The 13,971-nt window shown below is 42.2% G+C and overlaps 1 protein-coding gene across 1 annotated transcript in view; it reads left to right on the top strand.

The window, feature by feature from the left end:
* CDS1 (CDP-diacylglycerol synthase 1) overlaps positions 1-13,971 on the top strand; it is a 194,843-nt gene that overhangs the window by 29,685 nt on the left and 151,187 nt on the right. Inside the window, exons 3-4 of the mRNA XM_029599378.1 lie at positions 162-258; positions 6,381-6,478. Of these exons, the coding sequence (XP_029455238.1) occupies positions 162-258; positions 6,381-6,478 (195 nt within the window). The remainder of the gene's footprint in view (positions 1-161; positions 259-6,380; positions 6,479-13,971) is intronic.

Here is a 13,971-nt window from a genome sequence, read left to right as displayed (position 1 = left end):
ATGTTGGCTTGTGTTGCCTAAATGCTTCTGTTTGTGTCACTTCATGAAACTTATGATGATTATGATGGCCGAGTGATACTTTTTATACTATTTTTCATTAATGAAAATATTTTCACTTCCTAAAAAAACTAATTTGTGTTTGTACAATTGATGTTTTGCAGATGGAAAAACTGGTGGATTCGTGGGATTTTAAGTTTAACTATGATTTCATTGTTTTTCTTAATCATCTATATGGGACCATTTATGCTGATTCTTCTGGTAAGTTTATTTTATTGCAGTTTTTGTTATCAGACTTGAATGATTTCTGTCTAACAGTTACAGTGTCTTTTGAAGAACTTGAATTTTGTAGTCTCATTACTCATAAGATAGTACATGAGTGTAATCATTTTTGCTAAAATTACTTTCCATAGGATGTGGTATGTTGCATTAAATTATATTAGGACTATGTTGTATTAGCTATATTAGGACTTGAGATAAGAAAATCCTTCAATACCGTAGAGGCAAAAACTCACAGTAAAAACTTTAAAAAATATATCTGAAGCAGAAAGCCTGTGAGGGAGTCAGTGGACCGTTAGATGATCGAGGGGTTAAAGGGGCAATTAGAGAAGATAAGGCCATCATGGAAAGATTAAATGATTTTTTTTGCTTCAGTGTTTATTGAAGAGGATGTTGGGGAGATACCCGTATCGGAGAAGGTTTTCATGGGTGATGATTCAGATGGACTGAACCAAATCACAGTGAACCTAGAAGATGTGGTAGGCCTGATTGACAAACTGAAGAGTAGTAGATCATCTGGACCGGATGGTATACACCCCAGGGCTCTGAAGGAACTAAAAAATGAAATTTCGGACTATTAGTTAAAATTTGTAACCTATCACTAAAATCATCCATTGTACCTGAAGACTGGAGGGTGGCTAATGTAACCCCAATATTTAAAAAGGACTCCAGGGGTGATCCGAGAAACTACAGACCAGTTAGCCTGACGTCAGTGCCAGGAACAATAGTGGAACGTGTTCTAAATATCAAAATTACAGAACATATAGAAAGACATGGTTTAATGGAACAAAGTCAGCATGGCTTTACCCAAGGCAAGTCTTGCTTCACAAATCTACTTCATTTTTTTGAAGGAGTTAATAAACATGTAGATAAAGGCGAAGTGGTAGGTGTAGTATATTTGGATTTTCAGAAGGCATTTGATTTGAGAGGCTTTTAGGAAAAGTAAAAAGTCGTGGGATAGGTGGCGATGTTCTTTCGTGGATCACAAACTGGCTAAAGGACAGGAAACAAAGAGTAGGATTAATTGGACAATTGTCTCAGTGGAAGGGAGTGGCCAATAGAGTGCCTCAGGAATCTGTATTTGGACCTGTACTTTTCAATATATTTATAAATGATCTGGAAAGAAATACGACAAGTGAGGTAATCAAATTTGCAGATACAAAATTATTCAGAGTAGTTAAATCACAAGCAGATTGTGGTAAATTGCAGGAAGACCTTCTGAGACTGGAAAATTGGACATCCAAATGGCAGATGAATTTTAATGTGGATAAGTGCAAGGTGATGCATATAGGGAAAAATAACCCATGCTATATAGTTACACAATGTTAGGTTCCATATTAGGAGCTACCACCCAAGAAAGAGATCTAGGCTTCATAGTGGATAACACATTGAAATTGTTTGTTCAGTGTGCTGCAGCAGTCAAAAAAGCAAACAGAATGTTGGGAATTATTAGAAAGGGAAAGGTGAATAAAATGGAAAATGTCATAATGCCTCTATTGCTCCATGGTGAGACCGCACCTTGAATACTGTGTACAATCCTGGTCGCCGCATCTCAAAAAAGATATAGTTGCAATGGAGACGGTACAGAGAAGGGTGACCAAAATGATAAAGGGAATGGAACAGCTCCCCTATGAGGAAAGACTAAAGAGTTTAGGACTTTTCAGCTTGGAGAAGAGATGGCTGAGGGGGGGGGGGGGGGATATGAAAGAGGTGCTTAAAATCATGAGAGGCTAGAATGGGTTAATGTGAATCAGTTATTTACTCTTTCAGATAATAGAAAAACTAGGGGGCACTCCATGAAGTTAGCATATGGCACATTTAAAACTAATCGTAGAAAGTTCTTTTTCACTCAACGCACAATTAAACTCTGGAATTTGTTGCCAGAGGATGTGGTTAGTGCAGTTAGTATAGCTGTGTTTAAAAAAGGATTGGATAAGTTCTTGGAGGAGAAGTCCATTACCTGCTATTAATTAAGTTGACTATTACTAGCAACAATAGCATGGAATAGACTTAGCTTTTGGTTACTTGCCAGGTTCTATGGCCTGGATTGGCCACTGTTGGAAACAGGATGCTGGGCTTGAAGGACCCTTGGTCTGACCCAGTATGGCATGTTCTTAATCATAACTATATAACAACATTTTTCTCTCAGAAAAGGCTGAAAAATAAACACTAATACAGAGGTAAGCTCAGCGATTCTCCTTCGGATGCCTCTTGCTCTTTTTGATTGTGTCGATGGAACCAGAGAGTGATGCATCAATGCGTCAAATAGTTGCATCAGCTGAACTGAGGTTTGATGTGTCAAGTATGCTGAGAACTTGTGTGCTGAGGCTGGGGCATTGATAGCACTGAGTTTTTCAGTGATGCCAGGGCGCAGTGCGTTGGTAGTGCCAGGTGCATCGTGGAGCCTGATCTCAGTTTTGACAGTACCGACTGCATTGTGCCACCGAATCCTCCGGGGCCTATGAAGGGTTTACGGATTCCTGCACCTGGTGCTTCTGTACCTTGCTTGACCTCTCTGCTGTACTGCCATTCTCAAGGAACTCCCGCTTAACTTGGCAGCAGGGAAATTCGAGGAGGCTCCATTCTGAGAGGAGGAACAACTCGGGCTCTTCATGGACCTGAGTAATTTTAATGGGCTTTTATCGTACTTTATAGCAGGTGTAAGCCAGTGCAAGAAGTCCTTTGCACTTCTTTTTTTGAAAATTTAGCTTTGCCTGGTTTGTCTGATTCTCAAATTCTTCACTTAAATAGACCACTTAGCCTGATGGAAATTGATCTTGCTATTAAACAGTTTGAAGTTAGGGAATGCCCCTGGACTTGATGGTTATAGCCCAGAATTTTCTAAAATAATGAGGCTGTTGCTGACGTCCTTATTATTGCAGTTTTATAATGGAGCTTTGGAAGCTGGCATTCTTGTGGGGGATGCCAATCAAACATTAATTACAGTATTCACTAAAAAAGGTAAAGATCTCTCTGAACCAGAAAGTTATCGACCTATCTCTTTGTTGAATGTGACCTTTAAACTTCTGGCATCTATCTTAGCAAAATGACTTAATTTGGTGGTTCTTGACCTGATTAACCCTGACCAGTTGGGTTTTGTAAGAGGGTGACATGGTGTCTGTAATGTACGCAAACTAATATATGCCTTGTGGTCCTCAGCATCCACTGATAAGGATAACCTGATTATCAGCCTTGATGTTGAAAAAGCCCTTCACAAAGTTCAGTTGTATTACTTGTTCTGAATTTTGGAGTGGTATGACTCAAGGAGATTTCTTGAGGTGGCTAAAACTATTATAGGCTAATCCAACAGCTAGGATAACTGTCAGTGGTTTGATTTCAGACTCTTTTGATCTCCAAGGAGGGGACACTTCAGGGCTGTCCTCTGTCACCTTTATTGTATGTATTATCAGTAGAGCCGTTGGCCCTAAACCTTCGTAACTGTTCTGATTTCCATAGTTTTATATTGGGGCAATATAAACAAAAAATGTGTCTATTTGCAGATGACATTCTTCTTTTTGTTTACAAACCTATAACCTCTTTACCTGTTATGCAGATTTTTCAAGATTTTGGTATGTTGGCAAGGCTGTCCATTACCAAGTCAGAAGCGTTAGCAATACCACTATCACTCAAGGATTCGTGGCCGGGGATATTCCCTTTGTAGTGGGTTACTTCGAGTTTTACGTGTTTAAGGTTAAAATTTTCTTCTGGTTATAGGCAGATTATCAACAGCATAACCCCTATTATAGAGTCTATTCAATTGACATTTCAGTCCTGGATGGATCTTCCTTTATCATTATTTGGTAGGGCTGCATTGTTCAAAATGGTACTTTTTCCTAAATTGTTGTACCAATTACAAATGCTGCCTTGTTTGCTTCGGAAGATAGATGTCCATTAATTGCAATCATTGGTATTGAGCTTTTTATGGAGAAACGAAGCTAAGCATATCAGTTATGCTACGCTGCAACAGGAATGTGGTCTGGGGAGCATATATTTACCAGATTTTCACTTTGATAACTTCGATAACTTTGCTTGTCAATTTTGATTTGGAAAAGAATAGGAACTTAATACATTTCAGTACTGTATGCAAAATTTGGTAGAGTCTGCATTATTTCCATTGACCCCATGGGAGGCATTGCATTTGCCCAAGACCAGTATTCCGAAGAATTTGAAATCTTATCCATTACTTCAGGCTGTACGCCTAGCCTGGAAATATATTTGCTTTTGGTGGGGCTTTGATTACAAGAGGTCAGGCTTTTCACCATTTGTAGGCAATGTTGCCTTTGAACCTGGCATGCAGCATGGTATTTTTCAGCTGTGGGGAGGGAAGCATTTAGTTTTGTTTTATCTTCTCATTTGAACAGTTAAAAGGTATGTTTGATTTACCTGCTTCTCATTTCTATGCCTATTTGCATACTAGGCATTATGTGTAATCTCTGTTGCAGTTATTTCCAACCTTTATGGATATCAACTCTCAATCGTATTTGCTGCAGGGTATGGGTAAAACTCGCAACAAAATCTAATTTTGGTATAAATTGAGGTCTGAATGAAAAAATGTCACAAGGTGTTTTGTTGAAATTAGCGACACAGTGGTCTATTGAATTTGGTATGACAGTTACTGAAGATCAGTTACGGCATATTCTTATGCAGCTGAAAAAACTAACAATAATAAACTTCAAGAGATACAATTTTGTATTATCCATAGAAGTTATACTGTGATGAGAACTATACAGATGGGGTTGTTGGCATCAGATCAGTGATTATGCTGTAAAGTTACTAAAGCTAATATGACCCATAGTTTTCTCTTTAGCACTATGCTGTATGGTTATTGGGGATCAGTCCTGAATGTGTTAACGAAAGTGTTGATGCTCTGGCCACCTTTTCTTGGAGAAGCGTGCATGGAGTCTCTACATGGGCGGAGCATTTACCAAGGAGTCTTATTAATTTATACAAATTGCATTCCTATTCTGCAATGTTGGAAGAATGTGAATCCCCCCCCCCCCCCCCCAGGTCCCGCCTGTGCAAATTTGGATTAATTAAATGCAGGAATGGAGGGCGATTGAAGATTTGGAAGATTTGAATATTGATTATACCACAGTGTGGGGAAGATTTTCGGATGCTAATCAGATTCTATAATGGGTAGAAGTCCACTAGGGGTGTGAAATGATGGGCTTGTGTGTGAATGCATGCTTAGTATTGTGGTGTTTGGTTTGTCTAATTTTGTCTGCTGCTGTGGCAGTCTTACTGTTATAAGGAAAAATTGGTTAATGTACCAGTTGCCATGTTCTGATTTATTGTATAGTTGTATTTTTATTGCTATAGCTGTACATTACCACAATAAAGATACATTAAAAAAAAAAAAAGAGGCTTATTAGTAAAGTCCCTCTGGGCTTGATCCTGGGGTCAGTTTGGGTCAGTATTTGTATGAGTTGTATTGTAGAGTGGGTTAGTAGGAAAGGTATGTCTTTGTGCAGATGACATGAAGTTGTGCAAAATAATGGACACTTCTGATGAGGTAGACAAAATGAAGAATAATATAAAAAAGTGGAGGAGTGGTGAAGTGCTTGGCAACTAAGTTTGAATGCAAAAATAGTGCAGGGTCTTGCATTTGCAGTGCAGAATTCCAGGAGTGATATGGAGTGAGATACTAATGTGCAGCAATCAGGGGAGACATTTCAGGATGATTATAACTTATGATGTCAAGTTAGCAAAACAGTCTGATAAGGCAGTGGGCAGAGCCAGTGGAATGCTGTGGTGCATAGGGAGAGACATAAGAATACTACCATCGTTTTCCGTCCTAATGTTTTTGGTTTCTCTCTGTATTAGACCATCTTTGATTTATTAGGCTAGTTCAATAAAATGTATCCCAACCTACATACAATGCAGTTAAAATGCAGTATGATCCAAACCACTAAATCTGTTTTTTTCAGTCTTCTAGGGATAAAAATCAAGCTAAATTTTACCAACTTCACCAACCACAAACAATGCAAGAGAAGCATGTTCTGAATTACTTTTGTTATTTCATGTTTTCTTTCCTTTGAAATAGGAGGTGGCAAGTAATTCTTAACTGATCAGAAGTCCTTTAGATTATTTTTGTTTTATTTCAGGTCTCTGCCATTCAGGTAAAGTGCTTCCATGAAATCATCACTATAGGGTATCGGGTCTATCGTTCCTATGAACTGCCATGGTTTAGAACTCTAAGCTGGTGAGTAACAAAAAAAAGAATGTCACTACATATAGTTGTATTTTTTATGTTGATGTTTTCTCAGGCTTCAGACTTCCTGTTACGCCACTTTAACTACAAAATTGCTGAGCTAGTTCTTCCTTAAGTGAAAGTGCTTTGGTAGGACATTTTTACCTTTGCCAAAGAAACTGAAATAGAACCAAAAAATGGTGAAATCTTCCAACTGATCCACCCCATGTGGTGGTTCCTTATGTAGCCTGAGTTCTTTCCTTAAGGTAGCGGTCTAGGAAATCTGTCTTTACCTTGAAGCTGCTTGGAATGCTTTGAGAGATTACCTTGGATCCCATAACTTGACCATTGACTAGTTAGAAGGATTCCTTTATTATTCAAAGCAGCTGTAACGTGAGATGTGATATCTTTTGTATAGTATAGATAATAACTTTCAAGTTTCTATTTTAATTTTCAGGAGTCTCCTGATATTCAATACTTTTTAATCACTGCCATTGATGCAGTAGTTAATGTATGTATCCTCTGTGAACGAGAGGCTCACCCTTCCCAGTGATAGATTTTTTTAGAATTGTACAAATTGATTTCTAGGAAAGTTGACAAGCCACACAAATGGGTGATATCATTTGATAGTGCCAAGACTGAGTAGCTCTCTTAGAGCTCAGAAAAGTCTGGAAAAGTTTTCTGAGCATGCATAGGAGTTCCCATGCAGTCTGTTCTGTGTGTGTACCTCAGTTTGTTTCTTTTTTTCTACTCTGCTGACCAGATGTTTTATGCTAGCTCTCTGCCTCTGTGCTGTGTTTTGTCTTCCCTATTCATTTTAAAAAAGAATCTCACTTTTCCTTCTTGTCCCTCTTTTAAAATGTCCTAAGATAAGCTAGGATTTTGGAAATGTTCATCCTGTGAAAGAAAGATGTCCACTGAAATGGTAATGAGGTGCATTTTATACTTAGGCCCATCTCATGTTAAAGAAAACTGTAATTACTGTGGAAGAATGTCTCCCAGAGCCATGAAAGCAGGAGAAATAGACTAGCTGAGTTCCTAACTTCACCACCAGTTGTTATGTCGGCCGACCAAGGGAACCCATAGCCGGCCTTCCTCGCCTACTGCTGCTGCCATCCTAGGAACAGACACGGGCTCCTCCGCAACGCGGTGGGAGCGCCTCCTGCGCTGCCTCGCTCTCGGCGGCCCTCGACTTAGTGGCGCGGTGGAGACTACGCTGCCGTTTCTCCCGCAGCTCTGCCTCGTGGAAGATACACTGCTGCCAGCCTGCCTCCTTCTTCTGGGTTCCTCAGGTGCGCTTGCCTCGCGACTTGATTTAAAGGGCCCGCGGTGTGCTGAGGCTGCCGGCCCATCCGGGTGACATCATCACCAATACCTATTTAAGGCAAGCTGTTTCAGTCAGAGCTTGCCTTTGCAACAGGTTCCCTCGCTCCCCATTGCCTCTAGGCTATTCTTCAAATTCCTGAGTTCTTTACTTTTGGATTGCTTCCCTGAATTTCAACCTCTGCTTTGCCTGACCATGCCGTTGACTCTCTCCAAACTTTGACCTCTGCTTCGTCTGACCACGCCATTGACTCTCTCCGAACTTCGACCTCTGCTTCGCCTGACCACGCCGTTGACTCTTTCCGAACTTCGTCCTCTGCTTTGCCCGACCACGCCATTGACTATCTCCAAGATCAGAACTCAGCCTTACTTGCCACTGCCTTCGGATCGCCGCCAGCCCTGACTTAAGCCTGCTCTTAGACACCTCTCTGCCTACTCCCTGGACATGGATTCATCAAGCTTCAGTCTACCTTTGCTCGAGCGCTCTCTTTGTTCCATTGGCGCCTGAGTTTCCAGGACATTAACCAGTCCGGAATAGGACTGCACCATCTCTTACCTGCTGTCTCTGGGCTGAGCCATCTTCTCCTGCAACTATATACAGAGGCCCACCTAAGTCCTGCTGGCTCCAGCACCCAAAGGCTCAACTCACGGGGAACGAGGGCTGGTATAGGTGAAGCTCCAGCGACCTCTGACTATCAGCCCACTCTGCCTGCCAACGGTGTGGACCCGTAGGTCCTTACCTACGGGTTGCATCAACCCCACCAAGGCCCAAGGGTCCACTTCCGGCGCAACAGATTGCAAAGGCCATAGACTTGGCGGAGCCATGTGCTCTTCAGGCCATCCCAGGCCTGGCATTCAGAGTACAGGAGCAGCATCGATTTCTTGAGGCTTTGGCCTCCTCCATATTGCATCTGCATGCCCAACTGGATTCCTACCCGGTGGATCTGGCGGCACTGAAATTCATTCCTGGACTCGTAGTGAAATTTCAAAATCTCCAGGCGACCTTGGAACAGGTGGTGGCGGATGTTAACCATCTAGCTGCCCGGCAAGACTCCTTGACGCAACTAAACGCCCCACCGCCTTCCCCAGTGGCCTCCGTACCTGCATCCAACCCTGGTCGGGCGATCATTCCTCTCCTGGCCCTATCTCATTATTCAGGGTATCCCAAACGGTGTCGGGGATTTTAAACCAATGCCATATGCATTTCACTCTCCAAGCGACATTGTTCCCGAATGATTTGGTCAAGACGACCTTTGTTATCCCTTTTGGATGGTAAGGCACTGGCAAGGGCCTCCCCTCTGTGTCTGCCTTCAAACAAGTATTTGAGGAATCTGGCTGGCTTCCAGCTATGGGATCTGATCTTTTGCAGCTACGCCAAGGAACTTGCTCTCTTTCTGACTACGCACTTGAATTCCATACCCTGGCCATAGAATTAAATTGGCAGGGGGACAGTCTGCATGCCATCTTCCTGGAAAGATTGGCCCCCAGGATAAAAGATGAACAGGCAGCACGGGAACTTCCTGCTTCCCTCGAGGGCCTTATCAACCTAAATGGGAAGATTGATAGGCGTCTTCAGGAGCAGTCTCGGGAGAACTGCTCTACCCTGAAGAGTCGCCCCAGAGAATCCCCCCTTTCTTGCGATCGTCCCCTGCCTTCTGGAAATTCTTCAGAGGAACCCATGCAGCTGGGTCACGTTCATCTTCCAGACAAGGAAAGATCTCGTCGCCGTCAAATCAGACTCTGTCTCTACTGTGGGAATTTGGGCCATCTGTTACCTCAGTGCCCAAGGAAGAGCGCAATCTCAAGTCGAGAGACTCCTGAGGCAATAGCCCTTGCCCTCACCTCGGCCTCACCTTTATTCCTGCTACCTGCCTCTGTAGAGACATCCTTCATCAGTTTCTCCATTCAGGTCCTAGTGGACTCCGGCGCGGGGGCAAACTTTATTCAGCAGGATCTCGTGGACCAGTATCAAATTCCCACGAATGCTTTAACTCCGCCACTGGCTCTCTTTTCGGTCCATTGGGACTTCCTCCCCCTGAGTAGTGACACGGGCCTCTCACCCCTTACTCTGAAGGTTGGCCCGGATCACTCGGAACTTATTTCCTTTTATATTCTTCCTATGGCAATAAACCCGGCCATTCTGGGCTTCCTATGGCTACGGAAGCACCAGCCTCAATTTGACTAGGCCACGGCCGATCTGATCCAGTGGGGACCGCAGTGTTCAGAATCCTGTCTGGAATAATTGAGTATCCCCGGTCCTTAACCATGGCTACCGCCCTTCCCAATCTTCTTCCTTGCCAGAAAACTCAGGAAACCCAGACCAGATCCAGTTCCCATCGAAAGGATGTTTTGAGGGCAGTCTTCGCCCAACTGGAGGACCAACTGACACGTAAGATGGCCAAAAATGAAGCCCTCATTAAGAAACATACCCGGGCCATGGAAGGATTCATGTCCCTTTTGACCTTTAAAGAAAATGAGGTCCGTAACTTATATGTTCTTTTGCAACAAGGGAAGGAGAAACATTGTTTCATTCCGGCTCCAGCCGGCGCCCTAAGTAACTCCGAAATATCTTTCTCTTTACATTCCATGGAACCGCAGCCACCGGATTCCCATGATTCTGAGAACATTCAGTACCCCAGGCCACGAAACCTCAGAAGGGGGGCCAGGAGGAGGGGGCCACAGAAGCTGTGGCCGGCCTTCATCTCCTACCGCCGCTGCCTTCCTGGGAACAGACGCGGGCTCCTCTGCAACGCAGAGGGAGCGCTGCCCTTGCTGCCCCCCCTCTCGGCGTCCCTCTACTTAGTGGCATGGTGGAGATGCCGCTGCCATTTCTCCCGCGACTCTGCCTCGCGGCAGATATGCCGCCACCAGCCTACCTCCATCTTCTGGTTTCCTCAGTCGCGCGTGCACCTCTCGGCTAGATTTAAAGGGCCGCAGAGTGCTGAGGCTGCTGGCCATCCAGATGACATCATCACCAGGATCTATTTAAGGCAAGCTCTGACAGTCAAAGCTTACCTTTGCAACAGGTTCCCTTGCTCCTTATTGCCTCCAGGCTATTCTTCAAATTCCTGAACTCTTTACCTTTGGATTGCTTCCCTGAACTTCGACCTCTGCTTTGCCAGACTACACAGTTGACTCTCTCCGAACTTCGACCTCTGCTTTGCCCGACCATGCCGTTGACTCTCTCTTGTATAGGTGGAAATATCTGGTTTGTTCCAGGAGGAGGAGGTTTACATTTATGATTAATAATCAGATGTGAATTATTCTACAGTAAATACAAAATGTTGAAAAATTAACAAGTAATCTCAAATAAATCAAAGCTATTACCTTCTCAGTTCTGTACTTCCCTGTGTCACTGGATAGTCTCTGCCCAGCCCTGCACCTGATTTCTTCCACCATTACAAATCAACACTGAGCTTTGGTCTTCCTCTGCTGCTGCCATAGATGTCCATGCAGTAGGTAGATCTAGGAGCAGATTGGGTTGTTAGGCTTTTGGCCATGCCCCAGTGGGCTGGACAAGACTGGTGGTAATGTGATATGGTGAGGTAATATAGTACTCAAAATTTTTATTTTTATTTTAATCTTGCATTTCAAATACGGAAAAGCAGGAAGCAGACCGAGACGCTTACAGCTATAGCAATTATGTCCCCTGTAACTGCAGCCGAAGAAGCAGTGGAGACTGGTTCTCCTTCTGCTTTTATGAGCACCTGGTATGGGAGGGCTATTTTCAAAGAGACAGAGTACAGAGGAGGCAGAGCTATAGCAAGGGTGGGGGGTGGGGTATATGGAGTGGGAGCAAAGTAAGAAACCTAGAAACATAATTTCAGAAACAGATCATGTGGCCCATCTAGTCTGCCGATTTGTCCAATTTATGTAGCCCTTACAATTCCCATCACATCCTCAGAGATCCCTTGCCTTTACCACCTCCACTGGGAAACCGTTCCATGCATCCACTACCCTTTTTGTAAAAAATTTTTTTCTAAGATTACTTCTGAATCTACCCCCTTTCACACTTATCCGATGATTTCTATATCTTTCTTTCCATTGAAAGAGGCTCGCATCCTGTGCATGAAACATTTGAGATATTTCTAAGGGGTGTTTTATGTTTGTCTTTGTATGTTGTCTTATATGTGATGCCTGCTTGTTTTTCTGTTTATAGTAAGTGTGGGCCCTTTCTGTGTGTTGTTTTTTGTGTATGTTTTTGTTTTTTGTGTATGATTATGAATGTATTTTCCATTTGAATTTATTTAGGATGTTGTTTGTATATTTTAATGCATCTGTATCATCGGTATATAAATGCCAATAAACTAAACTAATGTTACAAATGAGCAGCAAACGAGTATTCACATTGTTCTTAACTTCCTTGACGGGCTACTATTATATTATCTTTATCTGTATTTATTGTTGTTTTACTATATGTTCTATTTTATTGTTTTATTATTATGTTTATTTTAATTTGACTCCTGTTTTTTATGAGTTTTTCTATTGGTTCTTAGATTATTTCTTTTAAAAAGCTAATTTATTTCTTTTACCTTGCGTAGTTTTTAGCTGTTACTATTTTATCAATTATTGTATTTCCAAATATGCTGTAACTTTTGTAAACCAATGTGAAGGTCCATCTGATACATCGGTATATAAATGCCATTAAACTAAACTACTTTACAGTATATTAATTTTTTTGTTAAGAATTTATATTTGCTTTATATGTATTGAATTAACTTAGGTATTGTATACATTTATTTGTTATTGATTAAAGAATTATCATTTCATGTATCTTTTTGTTTGGCAAAACTTTGAGATATTTAAATCTCTATCATATCTCTCCATCTTGCCTTTCCTCTAGGATACATGTCTATACCCATATACCTTAGAATGAAGACCTCTGATCATTTTAGTAGCCACCTTCTGAGCCGTCTCAAAGCAATTTATATATTTTTGAAGGTGTGGTCTCCAAAATTGTAGACAGTATTCCAAATGAAGTCTCACCAGAGACCTATACAAGGGCAATATCACTTCCCTTTTTTTCTGACTATTGCTCTCTTTATGCAGCCAAGCATCTTTCTGGCTTTTGCCATCAATTTATTCATCTTTTAGTCCACCTTAAGATCATCAGATTCAGTCACCCTTAGATACCGCTCTTCTTTTGTACTTAGAATTTTGCCTCCAATTCTGTACCTCATCCTTGTTTTTTTTTCATTCTAAATGCATTACTCTATATTTTTTAGCATTAAATCTTAGCTGCCAGTCTCTAGACCAGTGTAAGCACTGAGAGGGGAAAGGAGGAAAGAGAGCAAGACTTTGATAGAAATAAGCCCTTTATATACAGTGGAACAGCAGGAGACGAGGGACAGTTGCTTCTGGTTCAGTCTTCTGGTAAATGTGTACGGGCTCCAGGGGGCCTCCGAAGCACATGCTGCATAGAAAAGTGGTAGGAAGGCATTGAACAGAGGCTGGGAGGGGTTGGTGGAACATTTTTTCATTGATTTAATTTGATATCTCATGGACCAATATGAAAAATTCCCCAGGCTAATATTTTCCTTCAGTCTGTCCCTGGGCAGCACTGTAAGGTTCCCTCCATGTCACCTTCTCCTGGATAGCATCACAATGTTGACCCCGTTCTACTAGTGTACTACCTATGGTCTCTGGAGGCCCTGCCACTGACGACAAATTGAGTGCTCAAGGAGGAGCATCTATGCCAAACGAGGATAGACAACTGCAAAGGCAAGGTTACATGGCAAGATCTGATTTGGCTGTATCTACTTTCTTTACTTACATAGAAGCTGCAGGCATCAGCTGTTGCTACTGCCCAGCACACTGGGAGGTGGGGGGAAGAACACTGGGTCAGGTAGGTCAGAAGCTCCTCTCCCCAGCCAGTTATCCCAGTAGTGTCTCTTTCTGGGAGATCGGGTGGCAGTTTCTCTTTCCAACTGGGGTAGTCTGGTGACAGATTTCAGATTCAAAGTATAGAAAAAGATAGCTTATTTTCTCAAATTTACAATCCACTTAACTGTGAAACACCCAAAATGAGGAACAACAAATCTTTCTGCTCATTTTTTTTGTGGGAAGTCTTGTACATTCTCTAAAGCTGACAGGAAAAATAAATCTCTTTTATATCTTTATATTTTGCACAGTACAGGAGGGAAATGCATCAGTTTCTCTCTGACTTTGGAGGTAGTGTAAGA

Source organism: Rhinatrema bivittatum, chromosome 1, assembly GCF_901001135.1.
Source record: "Rhinatrema bivittatum chromosome 1, aRhiBiv1.1, whole genome shotgun sequence".
In the NCBI taxonomy this organism is placed as follows: domain Eukaryota; kingdom Metazoa; phylum Chordata; class Amphibia; order Gymnophiona; family Rhinatrematidae; genus Rhinatrema; species Rhinatrema bivittatum.
This window is presented reverse-complemented; position numbering and strand designations above follow the sequence as displayed.